General features: G+C 42.1%; 1 protein-coding gene across 2 annotated transcripts in view; it reads right to left on the bottom strand.

The window, feature by feature from the left end:
- FXR1 (FMR1 autosomal homolog 1) overlaps positions 1-21064 on the bottom strand; it is a 77699-nt gene that overhangs the window by 25567 nt on the left and 31068 nt on the right. For both annotated transcript variants that reach the window (XM_040349434.1, XM_040349435.1), the window contains exons 2-6: positions 15297-15349; positions 15120-15213; positions 12796-12867; positions 10314-10462; positions 3310-3403 (exon numbers count right to left, since the gene is read on the bottom strand). In XM_040349434.1, coding sequence (XP_040205368.1) covers positions 3310-3403; positions 10314-10462; positions 12796-12867; positions 15120-15213; positions 15297-15349 — 462 coding nt within the window. The remainder of the gene's footprint in view (positions 1-3309; positions 3404-10313; positions 10463-12795; positions 12868-15119; positions 15214-15296; positions 15350-21064) is intronic.

Raw genomic sequence — 21064 nt, 5'->3', positions numbered from 1 at the left:
TTTCCCCCCCCACAAATAGAGCTTTCTTTTGGTGGTATTTGATCACCTCTGCGGTTTTTATTTTTTGCGCTATAAACAAAAATAGGAGCGACAATTTTGAAAATAATAATTTTTACTTTTTTCTATAATAAATATCCCCCAAAAATATATAAAACATATTTTTTTTTCCTCAGTTTAGGCCGTTACGTATTCGTCTACCTATTTTTGGTATATATATAAAAAAAAAAAAAAACGCAATAAGCGTTTATCGACTGGTTTGTGCAAAATTTATAGCGTTTACAAAAAAGGGGATAGTTTTATTGCATTTTTATAAAAAAAAAATTTACTACCAATGGCGGCGATCAGCGATTTTTTTTCGTGACTGCGACATTATGGCGGACAATTTTGACACATTTTTGGGACCATTGTAATTTTTCCAGCAAAAAATGCATTGTTTACTGTGAAAATGACAGTTGCAGTTTGGGAATTAACCACAAGGGGGCACTGATGGGGTTATGTATGACCTCATTTGTGATTCTAACTGTAGGGGGGTGGGGCTGTAGGTGTGATGTCATCGATTGTGGTTCTCTATAAAAGGGAACACACGATCGATGACAGCGCCACAGTGAAGAACGGGGAAGCTGTGTTTACATACAGCTCTCCCCGTTCTTCAGCTCCGGGGACCGATCGCGGGACTCCAGCGGCGATCGGGGCCTGCGAGTCCCGCGGCCACGGAGCTTCGACCCCACGGCTGGGCTTAAAGAGCCACGTACATGTACGTGGATGTGCCCAGCCGTGCCAGTGGTTAAAGTGGAGATCTGGCCACAATTACGTTTTAAATATAAATACCCCTGTAATACACAAGCTTAATGTATTCAAGTAAAGTTAGTCTGTAAACTAAGGTCCGTTTTGTTAGGTTGTTACAGCATTTAGAAAGTTTATAAACTAGAACTAGACTGTGGCCATCTTAAGTGTGGGCATCTTAAGTGTGGGCATCATGAAGCCAGACTGTAGGTCTCCCTGCATTTCAGACTTGCACAAGCAGTGTAATAATGTCCCACCACACATTGTCCCCCATAACAGCAAATGTCCCACCGCACATTGTCCCCCATCACGCTGTCACTGCGCCCATCACACTGCTGCTTTTGACCCTCAGGATTATCCACGACTTTTACCGTTCTCAAATAGTTAATCCTCCCCCGGGGATGTTACTCCTTTGGACGCTAGATAAACACTGGCAAAGAATGCCAGTTTTCCCATATTTAAAATTGCGCCGGGTGTCTCCGCAATGCTACGGCCCTCCGGAGATTGATGGCAAATATCTCCCAGGAGGCATAGCGGTCAGTAGTCCGCTGCGGCCTGGAACAACTAATTTATAATCTGAGTTTATTTTATAAAAAATTTAATATGCCAAATCTATTTAAGGAGACAGAACTACAGGGGATGAAGCCAAGTAGTCAAAGAGGGTGGAGCTCTACTTTAAGGTTTTGATTCTGACATTTGGTAAGGCTGGGTTTGCGAATTGGACTATTGCGAATTGGATGTGCGTTTTCCCAGCATCCGATTCGGATTTCACCTGTGCTCCTTTTGGTCCGAATTCAGCCAAATAGTCATGCTGAAATCGGATCTGAAAAACGGTGATGCACTGGACCCCTGCTTTGAGCAGCTCCGTGCTGCAGTGTGAACCCAGCCTAACTCGAACCTTCAGCTCCCTCCACATATTTTCTATGGGATTAAGGTCTGGAGACTGGCTAGGCCACTCCACTCCAGGACCCTCATGTGCTTTTTCTTGAGCCACTCATTTGTTGTCTTGGCCGTGTGTTTTCGGTAACGGTCATGCTGGAATACCCATCCAGACGACCCATTTTCAATGTCCAGGCTGAGGGAAGCCAGATCTCACCCAAGATTTGACAGTACATTGCCCCATCCATCGTCCCTTTGATGTGGTGAAGTTGTCTTGTCCCCTTAGCAGAAAACCTCCCCAAAGCATAATGTTTCCACCTCCATGTTTGACGGTGGGAATGGTGTTCTTGGGGTCATAGGCTGCATTCCTCCTCCTCCAAACATAGCAAGTTGAGTTGATGTCAAAGAGCTCGATTTTGGTCTCCTCTGACCACAACACTTTCACCCCTCTGAATCATTCAGATGTTCATTAGTAAGTGCCAGACAGGCCTGTACATGCGCTTTGAGCAGGGGGACCTTGTGGGTGCTGCAGGATTTCAGTCCTTCACGGCGTAGTGAGCTACCAATTGTTTTCTTAGCGACTAGGGTCCCAGCTGCCTTGAGATCAGACGAGATTCTCCCGTGTAGTTCTGGGCTGATTTCTCACCCTTCTCATGATCATTGAAACTCCACGAGGTGAGATCTTGCATGGAACACCAAACCGCAGGAGATTAAGTTATTTTGTGTTTCTTCCATTTGCAAATAAATCACACCAACTGTTGTCACCCTCTCTCCAAGCTGATTGGCAATGGTCTTGTAGCCCATTCCAGCCTTGAGTACGTCTACAATCTTGTCCCTAACATCCTTGGACAGCTCTTTGATCTTGCCCATGGTGGAGAGATTGGAATCTGATTGATTGCTTCTGTGGACATATGTCTTAAACAGGTATAACAAGCTGAGATTAGGAGCATTCCCTTTATGAGAGTGCTCCTAATCTCGGCTCGTTACCTGTTTAGAAGACACCTGGGAGGCAGAAATATTGCCGATTGATATGGTATCACATGCTTATTTCACTCATTAAAATGCAAATCAATTTATAACTTTTTTGAAAATGCATCTTTTCTGGGAATTATTGTTGTTATTCTGTCTCTCACTGTTAAAATAAACCTACCATTAAAATTATAGACTGATCATTTCCTTGTCAGTGGGCAAACATACAAAATCAGCAGGGGGTCAAATAACTTTTTCCCCTCACTATAACACACCTAGATATACAAGTAAATGCAATATGTACAGTTTTGGTAATGCATGTCAAAGCTTCAAAATTGTGCTCAGGCATTAGGATTTATTTTACCCTCCACCATAAAAGGTTTAAAATACTATATAAAACATGGTCTCTGCCAACAGAGGACTACAGTTTATAAAGAGCCTTCAAATGGCTAACTCAGACGTCATTCCTTTAGGCTACCTTAGCAGAGTCCAAAGCACTAATGCCATGCCAATAGTCATTTGATGGGCTGCAAGAGGGAGCCCAGATCCCAACTTTCAAAAACATAACTTTATTTCTTTAGTATACCTGAGATCCATTTTTACAATACAGATTAAATGTTCAAGCATAGGTCCACTTTACATGCTGGCTGCATAAAACAAGCAAATATGCATCCTTACCAAGATAATTAATTGATTAGATTCTGCATTAAAATACACACGGCATGCTCCTACGGCTTTCTTGAATTCTTTATGCACAGCCTCACTGGCACACCTGTGTAAAAAAAAAAAAAAAGGATGTTTAAAAAAAAAAAAAAACATGCAATTTTGAAGTATACTTGTAGTAAAGAATATGAACTACTGTGAAAATATTAATGCAGTCAACCTTGCTTGCACAAAGTTCAGGTATTGTCAAAGTTTAACAGGAGCCCCTAAAAATGTTATGTACAGTATACTATATGCCAAAAAAGTCAGATCTTTGCCTAGCTCCCTCCCACACCTCACCCCTGGCCAAGTGAAGCATCCACCAAAACTTTGGACTAACAGTGAAGTGCTAGAAATGGGACCAAAATGTCAACTTTTTTTTAAACAAAGTTGTTTTTTTGTGGCTGTTTGCATTAATCTTTGATAGTAGTGTACATAGTTTTTCTCCACTTTAATGCAATATTGGTACCAAAACACGTCGGAAAATAAAATTTATAGAAATCCAGTAACATCTCAAACAAACCGTGGCAACACAAATATTCGATCTCAGCTTAGTAATGGAGGTAGTGAAACGCGAATCGCATTTTCCCCCCTTCGCCCACAATCTCTGGTAACTAAAACTTGATGTAGGAAAGATGTTTTACGAATTGCAAACCATGACATAAGACAAACACAGTGAAAACATTTTACTTGAAATATCTTCCAGATGCATTTGGATAAAGGCAGACAATCAAATATTAAAAGTGAGCTACAATCAGGGATCCAGTGATGCCATTGCCTGAGCCAGTTCTTCATCAGCCTGAGTCCACAGCACTGCTACTTTGCTTGTGAGAATCTGGCTGCGATTTTCTGTGGCTTTGCAGCTGGTTCCCCATTGAGCAAGTCATGCATGCGCTTTCTAAGTGAACCCACATCCTCCTGGGACCTGTGAAATGTCCCAGGAAATTGCAGCCAGGGAGAGGCAGGCTGAACTTCAGCTCAGCTCACCCAAGTAGAACTCCCTTTTTGGTTAAAGCGCAACTCCACTTTTGTTGAGCAAGGATTATAACAACCTTTGTTGCATATTCCTACCTTTTGTTATTCTGAAGAAATTCATGTGTTTGTCTGTACCTCTATGCTAGGTGGGTCTAATGGGAGTGGTTTCATAATCATCAGTCAGCTGTGCACCTTCAGGGCCTGCATCCCTTTAGCGTGTTCCTATTAGTATCTCCCCAAAAATATTTTTTTTTTGTTGCAGGGGATGCCTGAAATCTGACTTATTTGCTGTCTCCCCCCCCCCCCCAAAAGTGGAGTTACCCTTTAAGGTCTGCTTTAACAAAATTTCTTAAACATCCTCTCTTCTGAAATGGTCAAATATATATTTTTTCATGTATGAAGATTTGCATAACCTTACATAAGAAATATTTCAAAGAGAATGTAAGCTCCTTACTTATATGTACAAGCAGCAAAACCAGCTCCAGCTCCAGCTCCATTTTTCATGACAGGCATATCCAATAGGGTGTTCTGGGACTGGGCGCTGCCACAGCAGACCCTGGACCTGTTAAGCAACCCATCAGCTAACTTCCAGATGCAACTGACTGCTGAAGTGAGCAATTCATGCAGAACCCAGTGCCAAAAAAGCTCAAAGGCCGTCCCTATTCTTCCACCAGAGCCCGGGTACTGTCTCTCTGGGATATTAAGTATCCTTAGGAACTGATCCAGAACACTTCCATTGCTATACAACACTGAGGCTCAGCAGAGAGAGACAAGTTTAAAGCGGAGTTCCACCCTGAAAAAAATCTTTCCACCAAAAATAAAAAAATAATTTTTTTTTTACTTACCCTAAATAACTGTTGCTATGCGGAAGTTCCGAATCTGCCTCTTCATCTTCCGCGGTGGATTTTCTTCCTCCTCCTACACTCGGATTCTTTTTGTGAATGGGGCGCGCTGCATTCTGGGAACTGTGTGTATCCCAGAAAGCAGCCGGCCCATTCACAAAAGCGCCGCGCTGCTCGCACATGCGCAGTAGGAAACGGGCAGTGAAGCCGCACGGGCTTCACTGCCTGTTTCTCTTACTGTGGATGGCGGCGCTTGGAGCTGCCAGGATGGAGGATCGGCCTCGGTGGGGGCCGACATCGCTGGCGACTAGGACAGGCAAGTGTCCTTATTAAAAGTCAGCAGCTACAGTGTTAGCAGCTGCTAACTTAATTTTTTTGACCGGAGCTCCGCTTTAACCTTGTTATTGGTATTCGTATTACTCTATGTGAGAAATGTCAAGATTGGCCTGGACGGCAAGTGTTTTAACCTTTTGCAAGACCTATTTCCCTTAAAAAAAATGCAGAGCCATATGACAACAAAGAACCCTCAGAGCCGGTTCACACAGGGACCTCCGCTTTAAATATGGACACAAGCAAAAAACTGAGAATGCTGGGAGTTATGCCTGGTGGTGTCAAGTTTTGCTACGGCCAGTGTATAATGACCTGGAGATTAAACATAAAATTAATAGTATAAGAATTAACTCTCCTGCGTCCTGTCGCTGTGATGCAAGATTGTGGAAACGGTACTTTCTTAAACACTTCCAAATACTTCCTGTTGTGCTTGGAGGAATTTTCACAGAGGACACAGACTGTGTATGTAAATTAATGGGGTATTCTCGTTGTGTCCAGAAGAAAACTTGTTTACAGCAAAAAAAGATGCAAACATAACCAAAACAATAAAAATCAGCAAAAGGAACCCATTTCATTACACTTTTTTCACAGGCTGAAGGAAAAAGTACAAATTCAAAATGTTAACAGCAGCTGCTTCCTGTCGCAATTATGAAATTATGCGATTTAACTGTATTGGTAACAGCCAGTGACGCTGTCAGGACAAACATTTGGGACATGCGATGGCTATCCTTCCTGTATAACACTATGGCTTCAATGCATTGAGTCACTGACCTAGAACAAGCAGATAGAGAAGAAATTCACCGGTCTTCAGAATGCTTGTTCCAGGTTTGTGATTTAAACTACTGAAGCCTCATACAAACAAGCAAGTAGCATTTACAAAAAGGATACCAGCAATGACAGTCTCTATACTTCAAGTGACTAAATTTATTTTAGTATTAGAGGTCTTTGATTTGTAGTGAGAAATGATACCGCTCTAAAAACTGCTGATCCCTTGGCTTTGCTTCTGTCCCACTAAACCAAAAAGGTGCTGGCTATGCACAGGTGCATTGGATAGAGGAAAATCCTGGACTGCTGCACTCCTTAAAACGATGTCTTTATTGTATAAATAAAACCCAAAAAACAACCAAAGCGATGCAGTCAAAATAAAGTGAACAACAGGAAAAGGGTCTCTGGGGGGGGGGGGCATAATTTTGGGGTGTTTATCCCTCAATAAGGGAGGTAAACTTGAATCACAGATAAATTAATATAAGAAGGCACAGAGGAGACATAATAAATATCACAAGTATATAACACTAGGAATACATATATATTAAAACATTCTTTATAGTCACCAAAGCTTTCTTGCGTTCTCCCCTCCCCCCCCCCCTTTTTTTTAGGGGAGGACTTGAAACCACCATATAGTAAAGGAAGGTATTATTGAGCTGCTTTTTAAGTGTCAAGACATGTTAATTGTTATATGTAAAGAAACATTTAATAAAGAAAAGATTAAACAAAAAAAGAACAGGAAAAAGGTGGCTGACATGTTTTACATCATGTGATGCATACTGTTAGCTTAATGATGTACCTGTTGAACCAGGGGACAGGCCTGCAGCAATGAGGATTTACTGTATCGTGTATGTAAAACGAATGATGAAGTGGTTGAACAGTTGGTGGCCCCTAAGCCATACAGATGGGTGGTATTGGAACTTGCCCATTGGCACTTGCTAGGAAGCCATTTAGGGGTTGATTTGTATATGCATTTTGCATGTTGAGAAATACCACTGCAGACTGGGCACTGGAAACTGCATACAACAGTCAAGGGAAGGGATTTCATAAATCTCCAAAAACTGGCAGGAGGGGCAAAAAAAAAATCCACCCCTTTTATGGACCTTTTGGGACTGGATATAGGAGGACATGCTGCCATGATGTGAAAAAAAAAAGAAAGAAGCCAGTTCATGCAGGTGCACATCACTGGCCATGTTACACAGATAAACTACTTTGGTTCACAAAAAGCTTCATATTCTTTTCACAGAATACAAGGCGTTTTGTGAAAATAAAAGGCTTTTCATGAATGGATGAAGAAACTCTAGGCTTCTGAAACTGTCAATCTCTGTGCCTGAAGCTTATGATTTAAAGTAGTATTGGTGGGGATCACGTGGACCTAGTTTACAAGCATTTTTGATTGTTTATAATATAGAAGAAAAAAACAAAATTGCTGGAGTTCTAATTGATGGCACAACTGAAAACTCAGCAAAAACATTTTACTGAATTATTTTTCCCACTGGAAAAAACTCATGATTCTCGAAGGCATACATTTTTTTCCCCAGTACTGAGCCAATCATCAAAAATTATATTTGTTGACGGATGTGGAATTTCTTACCAGGACTCTCAGTACCCAGGTGTGAAGAGACACAGGAGAATTAAGTGCGACAATGCTGAGACTTTTGCACACAGCAGAAGTGAGCCTATCCACATTGGCATGTGAAGCTGTAACAACAGGTAGCCTGGGGGTGAGTATTTTCTGAGGCCTTCACCAACAATGCTTCTGGGTCATTTTAATTTCCCCCAATGTCTGCATCTTCCAAAAGGAGGCATTTCACTTTCCAACACCGGTAGAGATGGTGGGGTGGAGAAGGAGCCTGGCACTTTTGAGCCCTGGACAGCGATGGCTGTATTAGGCTGGGTTCACACCTCAGCGTTTGGATCAGTATCAGGGCCGAATTCAGGCCCTGAAACGGAGAACAGGGACGCACAGCATTCCTGTGCGATCAGCGGCCATTTTAGGTGTGAACCGACCCTTTAAAGCCATTAGTTGAGAAACAGACATAGCTACAGAAAAGTCTGCCTTAGTCAGGTACGCCAACAGTTTCATGCATGGGATTGAGCATGGATTGTACTAGTTTTTCACTGATCAGGGGTGAAATGCTTTGCAGGCCCCTCATCATTCTCAAAAATGTGAACTTGGCGTTTAACCACTTCCGGACCGCCCGCTGTTTATATACGTTGGTCCTTTGACGTTAAATACCAGGTTATAGCAGCAGATAGCTGCCATAACCCCCCATGTTCTTTAATGGTGGCTGGTTCGCTTTAAGGCAAAAGTGGTCTCCATGACGTATTCGCAAGATCACTTATTGGCCGCAGGAGAGGCGCCCACCCCCCTCCCGCCGCATCCCGGTTGTTTCCGCCCCTTACCGGAGGTGTCAGTAGCGGTGGAGACGATCTGATCCTTTCCCCTGCTTGCCACTAAGATGAGTTAGGAAATTATGGCCCCGACTCGACTCTGTGGCATTGGATGATGGCAGTGACGTCAACTATCACTTACGCCCAACTGCCTTAAAATATGTAATATGTGTAAATATGAGATCTGAGGTCTTTTTGACCCCAGATCTCATATTAAAGAGGTCCTGTCATGCTTTTTTTTCTAATCACAAGGGATGTTTACATTCCTTCCAATAGGAATAAAAGCGATTCAAAACATTTAAAATAATGCAAATAAGATTTATTTTTAAAGCACCCTGTCCCCCCGAGCTTGCACGCAGAAGTGAATGCATACGCAAGTCGCACCCACATACAAAAACAGTGTTCAAACCACACGAGTGAGGTATTGCTGCGATCGTTGGAGTGAGCAATAATTCTAGCGCAAAGACCTCCTCTGTCACTCAAAACTGGTAACCTGTAGACCTTTTTAAACATCGCCTATGGAAATTAAGTGCCAAAGTTTGTCGCCATTCCACGGGCGGGCGCAATTTTGAAGCATGACATGTTGGGTATGAATTTACTCGGCACAACATCATCGTTCACAATGTAGGAAAAGATTGGGCTAACTTTACGGTGTTCTTATTAAAAAAAAGTGTATTCATTCCCCCAAAAAAATGCGTTTTTAAGACCGCTGCGCACATATGGTGTGACAAAGTATTTCAACCATTTCATTTTATACTCTAGGGTGTCTGGAAAATATTTTACATTCCCCCCCCCCCCCCCCCCCCCCAAGTAATTTCCTAGCCAAAGAAAAAAAAAACAGATTTTAACTTTTAAACAGATGTTAAAAATAGGCCTGGTCCTTAAGTGGTTAAAAGTTTTCAGACACCTGAAGGTCCTAGCCTATGGCTCAGAGTCTATAAATACCAAGCCTATATCCTGTACTCTACGATTAAAATACTAGAATTTATAATTGGCTTACTGTTCTTTACAAGAGCCCATGTGCCAGTTCATACTCATCTTCTTCTAGATGCAAGTTTCAGAGGACCACTGTTCTTTGGCCAATTACAGCGAGCTTTCAGCCACAGTCTATTGTGCCCCCATAAATGACAGCTAGAGCTCTGCAATCAGAGCTTACCCTCCCTTTGTATTACAGAATTAAAGCTGCCCTTCAGCAGAAGCGTGTCAAAAAAAACGCTGAGAGATCGTTGTTCATCAGTAAATAAGCAACAGCTCAATTCACATGTAGCAGTTTAGGTACATTTGATAAATAAAAACAATTGCAATTTCCACACGGAATGTGTGCCAAATTTTTAAGAAACACAATTAAAAGGCTCCTTTCACACTGCCACGACTTGAAATTCGCACAATTTTGCCACGATTTCAGGGAATGCCTGTGCAAACATGAAGTCTATGGACCTCAACTCGCATCAAAGTCGGGCCAAAGTAGTACAGGGACTACTTTGAAGTCGGTGCAACTTGCAGTCGCACAGATATGAATGGTTATCATTGGGAATCATAAGGTACGACTTGTCATGCGACATCTGATGTCCAAAGTCGCACAAGTGCTTTATGCTACATTTAAGAAATGATAAACAGAATACATATACAACAAAATAAATGGACAGCAGAAATAAAAAGACTAAGACCACTTACGCTTCTCTCAGGTCTTCTGGCACGTCCACCATGCATTTAAAGAAAGAATTCTTTGTGACAGGCTTGTTCTGATTCACAGGTCGAAGCCGCTCAAATGTGACAATTTCATTGTAGGTAGCATCACAAGCAGCATATTCGATAACATAAAACTACAAATATATAAACAAAATAAAGCCATTTAAAAGAAATAATAATAATTACAATCACCACTAAAACAGTTTCACACATTTACAATTTCAATGGAAAATATCCTGTTGGCTATACACAGTCGAGTACGGTTTAATATAGTTTTTCAATTTGCACAAACATACAAAGCGCTCCAATGGAGTGTGGATTAGCAGAGCAGGAGAGATGCTGACTGACAGTCAGCAGCTCTCCACTCGGGGAGGTGAGAAAACTGAGCCATCGGTGGTGTTTGGTGGCTTGGATCTCAGTGCAAGGAAACTGGGGAACAGCTGCAGCATCGGTCCGATGCTGCATCCACCTAGGCAAGTATGACTTTAAAAAAAAAAAAAAAAAACTCCATACTTCTGTTTTTATTTTTGTTATTAATCCAATTTGGTGTGTTTAGTGTTTTGTATGTTTGGAGTTTATGCCGCCTACCATCCCACGGTACATCACTTCCGCTTTCAATGTGAAACACGTGATCACTTTCACATCTGCAAATCATGTAGCGTTTCCATATTTTTGTCCAACCCTTGTATTTGTTTCAATCACAAATACTGGACCCTGCTGGTTTAACCACTTCATTACTGGGCACTTAAACCCCCTTAGTGCCCAGACCAATTTTCAGCGCCGACGCATTTTGAATGACAATTGCGCAGTCATACAACACTGTACCCAAATTATATTTTTATCATTTTTTCCCCACAAAGAGCTTTCTTTTGGTGGCATTTGATCATCTCTGCGGTTTTTATTTTTTGCGCTATAAACATAAAAAGACAGAAAATTTGGGGGGGGGGGGGGGGGGGAACACACACACACACACACACACAATATTTTTTACTTTTTGTTATAATATCCCATTTTTTTTTTTAATAAAAATTTCCCTTGTTTTAGGCCGATACGTATTCTTCTACATTTTTTTTAAACAAAAACCGCAATAAGCGTATATTGATTGGCTTGCGCAAAAGTTATAGCGCCTACAAAATAGGGGATAGATTTTTTTTTTTTTTTTTTACTAGTAATGGCGGCGATCTGCCGATTTTTTTGTCAGACCTGCGATATTGCGGCGGACGTATCGGACACTTTTGACACAATTTTGGGACCATTCACATTTATACAGCGATCAGTGCTATAAAAATGCACCAATTACTGTATAAATGTGACTGGCAGTGAAGGAGTTAACACTAGGGGTGAGGAAGGGGTTAAATGTGTATCCTGGGTGTGTTCTGTGTGTGGGGAGGGGACTGACTGGGGGAGGTGACCGATGCAGTGTCCCTATGTACAAGGGACACAGATCGGTCTCCTCTCTCCCTGACAGAACGTGGAGCTCTGTGTTTACACACAGAGCTCCACGTCCCTGCTGTCACCGCCGATCGCGGGTACCTGGCGGACATCGCATCTGCCAGGCACACGCATCCCAGCGATGCGCCGGGCACGTTGTTTGTCCAATGCACGCCCCCAGGGAATGTCAACAAGAGGACATCCAAAGACGTCCACTCGGCACTTGAGAGCCACGCTGTGGACGTCTTTCGTCCATAGCGCGGATCCCAAGTGGTTAATGGTGATAACCTGATTATTGCACAACTCCTGTACAGCCTTTTACTCCAGTGGTGAAAGAGTGTACAGTTTTATTTTGTTAGGTGGATAGAACTTGCAATCTGAAGTTGTAAATATGCGTGTCCAGTTATGTTCTGCATTAGGCGTGAAGTTGTTCCTCTTTTTATTCTCGTCACATTCCATTGCTGTAGGATTGCTTTTGTTGTGGTGGTTTTATTACTTGAGCCTGTCTTCTGAAGAAATCCCTCATATCTGAAAATAACTGAATATGATCCAGTTTGGTGCTTGGGCAGAATGTCAAAACCTTTGGAGGGGATCGTTTACAGTTTTGAAAGTTTGATTCTGAAGTCTCTATTAAATCCATATTTTCAGCACATTCATTCATATACCTTGGAATTCAGGCTTAGCATTCAGGTCACAGCTATTAGAAAGTGTAGATGTTGTGTTGGTTTGAGTTTTTTGGGGTAGTATCCAGAGTATTTTCTTGGTGTAATATCTGCAAATTGTTCTACATCTCATTCATGGCAAGTTTTTGAAGTCACTTTTGATTTCATTTTTCACTTAGTGTATGTTATTAGGATGGACTGTCTGTAGGGTTTCAGTAACTGGTGCTTTTATGTCTCTATTGCAACTCTTTCACCATACAGTTTGTGTACAAAATTTTTCCTCAGAGTACTAATCCATAAGCAACAAATTCATCAGTGCAAGCATAAAATTAGAGGATTAGTATACAGAAAGAGTAAAAATGTCAATAACCTACCTCCCCTTTCATCATTCGAACTTTAGCAAGCCACCATCCACAAGGTTCTTGGTCATTGGCTCTGGAGTAAACCTGTAAAGACAGGAGTTTGTGGAGATGTACATAATTATCACATTTGTAAAATCAATGAAAACACCATTCACATTCAAACGACTACTAACATCATACACCCATTTGTTAGATAAAAAAAAAAAAAATAAAGTGTCACAATCCCTTCTAATAATGAAAAAAAGAAAAAAAAAAAAAAAGAAGTCCCCAAACTCGGAAGCTCATCAACCTGTTCATGAAGTTTTAGATTAACAATCCCCAGACATTTTGTGAACAAACATTAATACAACAGCACTACCAATATAACATGTAAAATACAAAAAATAAGTGATTTAACATAATTATTTTTAATGAAACTTTATAGAATTAATCAGAAGGATGCATCCAACAATCATCACCAAGGGCATGTATATTTGGTTGGAGATCAGTATATTGGGTTCCTTTACTTTGAGAACATCCCAGGACACAGTGTATCTTAATCTCCATTATGATAGAGTTAGGGCTCTTTCACACGTCCGCTCAGTTTTTTAGATCTTTTTTTTTTTTTTTCATCAGTTGATCCGTTTTTTCGTCCCTTTACATCCGTTTCCGATCCATTTTTTTTGGCCGTTAACGTCCGTTTTTCCATCCGGTTTTTTTTTTTTGGGGCTTTTTACATATTTTGATGAAAAACGGATGTTAGCGGAACGAATTGTAAACGGATCGTCCGCTAACGTCCGTTTTTAGTCCGTTCCGTTTTTTTGACGGAAGAAAAATAGGGTTTTCTTCCGTTCAAAAAAACGCAACTTAACGCAGACGGATGCTAACGGACGTTAGCGGATGCTCATCCGCTAACGGACGTTAACCCATAGGGAAGCATTGCGGTCCGTTAACGGACGTCCAAAAAACGGACGAACGGAACGGACGTGTGAAAGAGCCCTTATGCTGCCACCTGACATTGGCAAAAAAAAAAACTAAAAAAGCCACAGGAAATCCCCCACGATCCCTGGCCATCAGGCAAGGCTTTCGTTTTTGAAGCTAGCCATAAACCACAAAAACATAGCGGTGGAATCCCTGTGATTCATTACAAAAAAAAAAAATACAAAAAAAAAAAAAAAGTTTACAGGTAGACCAAAAACTAAACATTTTCTACATGCCAGGACACAGGGCATATTCATCTCCATTACAATAAAGATGCCCGAAAGTACTGAAAATGAGGAAAGGGCAACATGGCAATAAGCCAAACCTCACGCACAAGCCTCCAAAACATGCTGAGCAAATTCCTAGCCCTCAAATCCTGCAAAGCAGAAACTGTGGAAAAATGGTCGTACGACCGCGCAATTGTCTGTTAAAGCAACGCAGTGCCGAATCGCAAAAAGGGGCAAGATCCTTAACCTGCATATTGGTCCGGGTCTTAAGTGGTTAAAGAAAAAGGTACAGAAAGAATTGAGGATGCTGTGGCAGATGCCAGAATCCAAATCCTAAACTTTGGAGTAGAGGACTTGGGAAACAAAAACTTTAAGTCCAGACAACCTCCACATGGAAAAGCACAAAGGCATTTTTGGGTCTGAGAAAAAATTTCTTGGAAGAGAAGTCTGTAGCATGCTCTTCTGGAACATTCTGGTCTTCCTTTAACTTTTCTTGCACTGGTTCCTCTTCTACTAAAAAGGAGGGAGGAGAGGGGGAATGCTTGTGTTTGTAACCTAGGGGAGGGGTAGCAGCAGGGACTACTGCAGGGCACTCACCAATCCATGCTACAGGGCCCCCCAAGGGGTTAAATAGACAGCCATTATGGCAGGTAATACCACAAGAGTCTTTAGGGACTCTACTTTACAGCTGGAGATCATTGCCCTGGACCTGTACCACGCCCTACTGGTCTGCAAGGCAATTTATAGTATAAATTGTGCAGGATCCAATGTGTGACTCCTGAATTTTTTTCTGTAGTATACGTGTATGTATTGTATATTTTTAGGTGTATAATCCCACTACAGTTTAGCTGGAATGCCATTTTTTTTTTAAAGATTTGTGTATGGGTGTTTTGGACCTGCAGGCAACCAACCAAGTACTCAAAACTACTAGCTGCTTGCATATTATACAAAGCACCTCAGACTTTTTGGCGCAACATAATTTTGTCTTGGAAACCTTTGAATGGGAAATCTCCTTTGCAAGTTATGGAAACACGATTACATAAGTTACTGCACAGGGAGACCTAATCCGAGATGCAACTTTTCAGCTTCCTTTACAAAAGTGAAGTCACTTCATTAAGAATGAAAAATGCGGACATTTTTTAAACTTACCTCAACTTCATCCCCTTCAGTAATTTCTTTCTTGATATCTGGTAGGGGTGGCATTCTAACTTCATGGAATGGAACCTGACGTTCTGGCTGCCAGCTAAAGATTGCAGAGCAATTCTGTTAGTAAAAAACACTCACCAGAAGCACATACGCAGCAAGTAAAAATGAGAGCATACATACTTGTTTTCAAAAACAACCGTGAGCGAATCTTCATGGACATCTTTAATGAATCCCTGTAAAGATAAGAAACAAGCGCACCTAAGTTTACCTATGAACAGTATGTAGACATTAGGCATGAGTTAACCCCTCCAACTTACAGCTTCAATAAAGGGATGGTGATGCATTGTTACCACCTCTGAGGCTCAGTTCACACTAGTGTGGGCCGTGCATTCTGGTTGCAGGAACTGCATCGATTCCCTCACACACAGCTGAATCGCACTGCTCTTGCGAGACGTGCGATGCTACCATTCATTTTAGATTTATTTTTTTAAAAGGTGCATGCACTTTTTTTGGCTGTTTATGCAGCATAGTAGCCCATTTATTCACCAATGTGAACCGAGCCTTACTTCGGATGCATACGTTTACGCGAAGACAAGTTCCTCTATTTCTCCGTGTCCCTTCCTGCAGACCATGTGCTTCCATTAGTCACAATTAGAACCAAAGAACACTCCTTCACTCATTAACCACCCTCCACTTATTTATTTATACAGTTTATGGTTTCCTTTTAGTGCAAGAAATATTTGAAACTAGACTTTCGGAAAAAAAAAAAGAAAAAAAAAATAAATTTATATTATTATATTATATTATAATATATATATATATTATATTATATTATATTATATTATATTATATATATATATATATATATATACACACACACACACACACACACACACATATACATATATACACACACACACACACACACACCTAATACACACACACCTAATACACACACACCTAATACACACACACCTAATACACACACACCTAATACACACACACCTAATATACACACACACCTAATATACACACACACACTTGTATTTTTTCATGGAGGAATGGACCAGGCCAGCGATTAATCCCCTCCTCCCATGATGCTGTGTGCCAGACGATCACTACAGTAGGGATCCATTAATGGGAGTAGAATGTTAAAGCATGGTGTTAACATGGAGCTCTGGTGTAAGATTGGAAATCTTGACTCCTACTTGGCAAATCTTCACTTTAGTTCAGGGACCACTGAAAGTGAAATACCATATAACTAGACCAATATTTAAAATCAAACATGCCATTGTAGAGTTCACCACTCACATTTTTGTAAATATTTTTTTATAATCTTTTCAAGTGACAAAAACTAAAGAAATGACACTTTGCTACAATGTAAAGTAGTGAGTGTACAGCTTGCATAACAGCATTTGCTGTCCCCTCAAAATAACACTGCTTAATTAAAGTGGAGTTTCCATCCCAAATCCCCCAAAAAAATGTTTCATTATTGTGCTCATTAGACCTAAAAAAGTAAAAAAAAAAATACACCTAGGATTCGGACATCTCCCTCTAATGCTCCTGGGAAATGTGTGTCATCATTTCCCAGGATGCAGTGCGCTCTCCAATTATCACTCCCCATCCAAGACTTCCAGGAAGTAAGTGCTTGTAGGATTCACAATGCCCACAAGCAAAATGACAACGGTGTAGACATAGTTTTATAAACTATATTTTTTGAATACCTATGCGGATCGGTGGGGGATTGTAAAATAGTAAGTGACCGGATTTATATTATAAAAACGCAGGATGAAAGGACATACATTTAAAAAAATGCTAATTGTGGTTGGAACTCCGCTTTAATGTCTAAACTGCTGACAAAAGTGAGAGCAGCCCTAAGTGAAAATGTTCAAATTGGGCCCAAAGTGTCAATATTTTGTGTGGCCACCATTATTTTCCAGCACTGCCTTAACTTTCTTGGGCATGGAGTTCACCAGAGCTTCACAGGCTGCCACTAGAGTCATCTTCAACTCCTCCATGACGACATCACGGAGCTGGTGGATGTTAGAGACCTTGCGCTCCTCCACTTTTCATTTGAGGATGCCTCACAGATGCTCAATGGGGTTTAGGTCTGGAGACATGCTTGGACAGTCCATCACCTTTACCTTCTTTAGTAAGGCAGTGGTAGTCTTGGAGGTGTGTTTGGGGTCGTTGGAATACTGCCTTATGGTCAATTCTCTGAAGGGAGGGGATCATGCTCTGCGTCAGTATGTCATAGTACATGTTGGCATTCAAGGTTCCCGCAATGAACTGTAGCTCCCCAGTGCCAGCAGCACTAATGCAGCCCCAGACCATGACACTCCCACCATCATGGCTGACTGTAGGCAAGACACGCTCGTCTTTGTACTCCTCACCTGGTTGCCGCCACACACGCTTAACACCATCCAAACCAAAACGTTTATCTTGGTCTCATCAGACCACAGGACATGGTTCATGTCCTTGGTCTGCTTGTCTTCAGTTAACCGTTTGCAGGCTCTTGTGCATCATCTTTAGAAGAGGCTTCCTTCTGGGATGACAGCCATGCATGCCAATTTGATGCAGTGTGCAGCACATGGTCTGAGCACTGACAGGCTGACCCCCCAGCCCTTCAACCTCTGCAGCAATGCTGGCAGCACTCATACATTTATTTCCCAAAGACAACCTCTGGGTATGACGTTGAGCACGTGCACTCAACTTCTTTGGTCAACGATGGAGAGGCTTGGTCTGGGTGGAACCTGTCTTGCTAAATCACTGTATGGTCTTGGCTACTGTGCTGTAGCTCAGTTTCAGGGTCTGGGCAATTTTTATGTAGAGCAACAATTGTTTTTCCCCCCCAGATATTTTCACTTAAGGGTGTACTCACTTTTGTTGCCAGCGGTTTAGACATTAATGGCCGCCTGTCAAGTTATTTTGAGGGGAGAGCAAATTTACACTGTTCTCCAAGCTGTACACTCAATACTTTACATTGTAGCACAGTATAATTTCTTTGGTGTTGTCACATGAAAAGATATAAAATATTTACAAAAACTTTTTTGTGAGATACTGTAATAGAGAGAATATTACTTCACCTCACTGTTCACCGTATCAGAACTAGGAGTCTGTATTGGAAAATACGTCCACAGATGTATGCACAAAGCACTTAGTCCTGTTCTTTTCCAATGCTTTTATTAAACAACTTGCGGCAATAGAGGGATGGCGGGTTAGGGGAGATTCAGATACCGTGTTTGCAGATCACGGGTACTTCTTAGGATCCAGAGGACAAACAGCTTCCAGCACTGGATCTCGCATCCACCAGATAGGCCTCTCTCACCGACCTAGCAGCCGGTGCGTTGCGCGGACAAAGTCTCTGCCACAGACTTAGCGAATACAATGGGGTTGTTGCACAATCCTCTGCCACAGGAGTGCATAACCAAACAGTTTTTCCAAGTTTAAAGCACAGCTACACAGTACCAGAGTCTTTAAGCCGTCCAGCAGTACTGTGAGGTAGATTGGTTGGGATGCATCCTCCAATTGAGTCACCAGGCCCCTTCCTGAGATACCAGCCATTCGCTCGGTCCTCTCCCAAGAAAAGGTCCTCCCCTGGCTACTCTAATCGCTCGGCTACAGCACAGGACCACCCTGGACCAGTAGACCCCAAAAACTTATAGGCCTACTTCCAGTAACACAGCCTCGGGCCAGCAGGCCCAGAGGCAGAACAACAGCTATGACATACCTTAGGCCAGGAGGGCCATCAGGTCAGACAGAGTAGAAAATGGCATCTGTTCCTTAAGTATCCTCTCCCAGAATGCACAGCCGCTAGAACACTCCCACTGGGCTGCCTCAGGAGAACGAGTACTCCATGCACCCAGCCTGCTGTATTTCCAACACTGACCTGTGGTGACTGACACCTACTGTCAGGTGGAAAATGCACACAACACAGTCGAATTAGAACAGAAGCAACAATTTACATAATCACTCAGCCATTTACAGCTCAACCCCTAAATTTACACATAGCGTCTACTCAACAGGAGCAGGGCACTACACACACACACATACATACATAAAATATTGTAGTCTGCTACAGAGAGAGCCCAGGAAAAAATCCTGTTCGGGGTTTATACATCTCCCAGGCTCCTCTCTTAGGCCCCTTTCACACGGGGCGGATCAGCAATGATCTGCCCCGTGAACCTCCGCTTGCTCAGCGGGGATCGCTCTTCTGAGCCGGCGGATGACAGGGCGTTCCCTGCACAGTATGCAGGAACCGCCCTGTCTTCACTCCGCTCTCCCCTATGGGGGGGATCGGATGAACACGGACCGTCTGTCCGTGTTGATCCGATCCGCCAGACGGATGGAAAAGTAGGTTTTTCCTCCTTCACACTTTGGCGAATCGAATGTCAGCGGGCATGTCACAGCTGACATCTGCGGCTCCATAGAGGAGCACAGAGCGCCCGTTCAGGTCCGCAAAAAAAAAAAACTGGCAGGCGGACCTGAACGGGCGCTCCATGTGAAAGAGCCCTTACACATTCAGGGATCTCTGATCCAGCATCCAGTTCAGGTGTTGGTCCTCTCTCCCAGGTCAATTTAAGCTCATCTGAGAAGACAGCCTTTGCTCTGCCTGGAACACACAGTCAACGCTTGTCTGTGAGAGCAAGGTGGTTGGTGAAAACGTAAGCAGTTTATGTGGAAGCCGACAAGCTGTAGGCCTGTTCAGCCTGGCAGTGAGGGCCTGTATATATTGTGTAGTTCGTGCCAAACCACGGCTAGGTTTTTGTTTGGCTATTTTTGTTCTGTTTGTTTTTCTGCACACTGTACAGCACCTGTAAATAGACTTTGTATATAGCACCAACTAGGGCCGAAACAACTAATCGATTAATCCGGGGTTTGACAAATTTGCTTGGAATCTAGGAGACAGCTAAAAAAGTTAGGAGCCAGAAAACGCACCCCGTCCCGACGAGCTTGCGCGCAGAAGCGAACACATACGTGAGCAGCGCCCGCATATGTAAACGGTGTTCAAACCACACATGTGAGGTATCGCCGCGATTGGTAGAGCGAGAGCAATAATTCTAGCCCTAGATCTCCTCTGTAACTCAAAACATGCAACCTGTAGATGTTTTTAAACGTCGCCTATGAAGATTTTAAAGGGTAAAAGTTTGTCGGCATTCCACGAGCGGACGCAATTTTGAAGCATGACATGTTGGGTATGAATTTACTCGGCGTAACATTATCTTTCATAATATTAAAAAAAAATGGGGATAACTTTACTGTTGTCTTATTTTTTTAATTAAAAAAAGTGTAATTTTTTCCCAAAAACAGTGCGCTTGTAAGACCACTGCACAAATACGGCGTGACAAAGTATTGCAACGATCGCTATTTTATTCTCTAGGGTGCAAGGATAAAAAATATATATAATGTTTGGGGGTTCTAATTAGAGGGAAGAAGATGGCAGTGAAAATAGTGAAAAATAACATTAGAATTGCTGTTTAACTTGTAATGCTTTACTTGTAATACCAACGGCCACCACCAGATGGCGCCAGCTCACATCTGGTGGTAATAACTTGTAATACCAACGGCTCACCACCAGATGGCGCCAGCTCGCCATGGCGCCCGGGATTTGTCGAGCCCTGGATTAATCGACAACTAATCGATTATGAAATTAATCGATTACAATTTTCATAATCGATTAATCGGTCAGTAACATAATGGGGTTTAAAAAAAAAAAAAAATTAGCCCTTTATAGTACAAAAAAAGCAAATCGCTACTGTAAATATTACTTTCACTGTCCCACAGTAAAAAATTAACCCCTTACAGTAGCAATCATTTGCAATATTTGTACATTATTTTTATTTTTTTTAACCCCATTATGTTACTAAACATCTCAGGCCTGACTTCACACCTACAGTTCATTTACATGTTTTCCTATGGGACACGTTCACATCCATGATTTTTTTCAG

This window comes from Rana temporaria, chromosome 4, assembly GCF_905171775.1.
Source record: "Rana temporaria chromosome 4, aRanTem1.1, whole genome shotgun sequence".
Classification (NCBI taxonomy): Eukaryota; Metazoa; Chordata; class Amphibia; order Anura; family Ranidae; genus Rana; species Rana temporaria.
The sequence above is the reverse complement of the archived record's forward strand: the minus strand, read 5'-3'. Positions and strand labels throughout refer to the sequence as shown.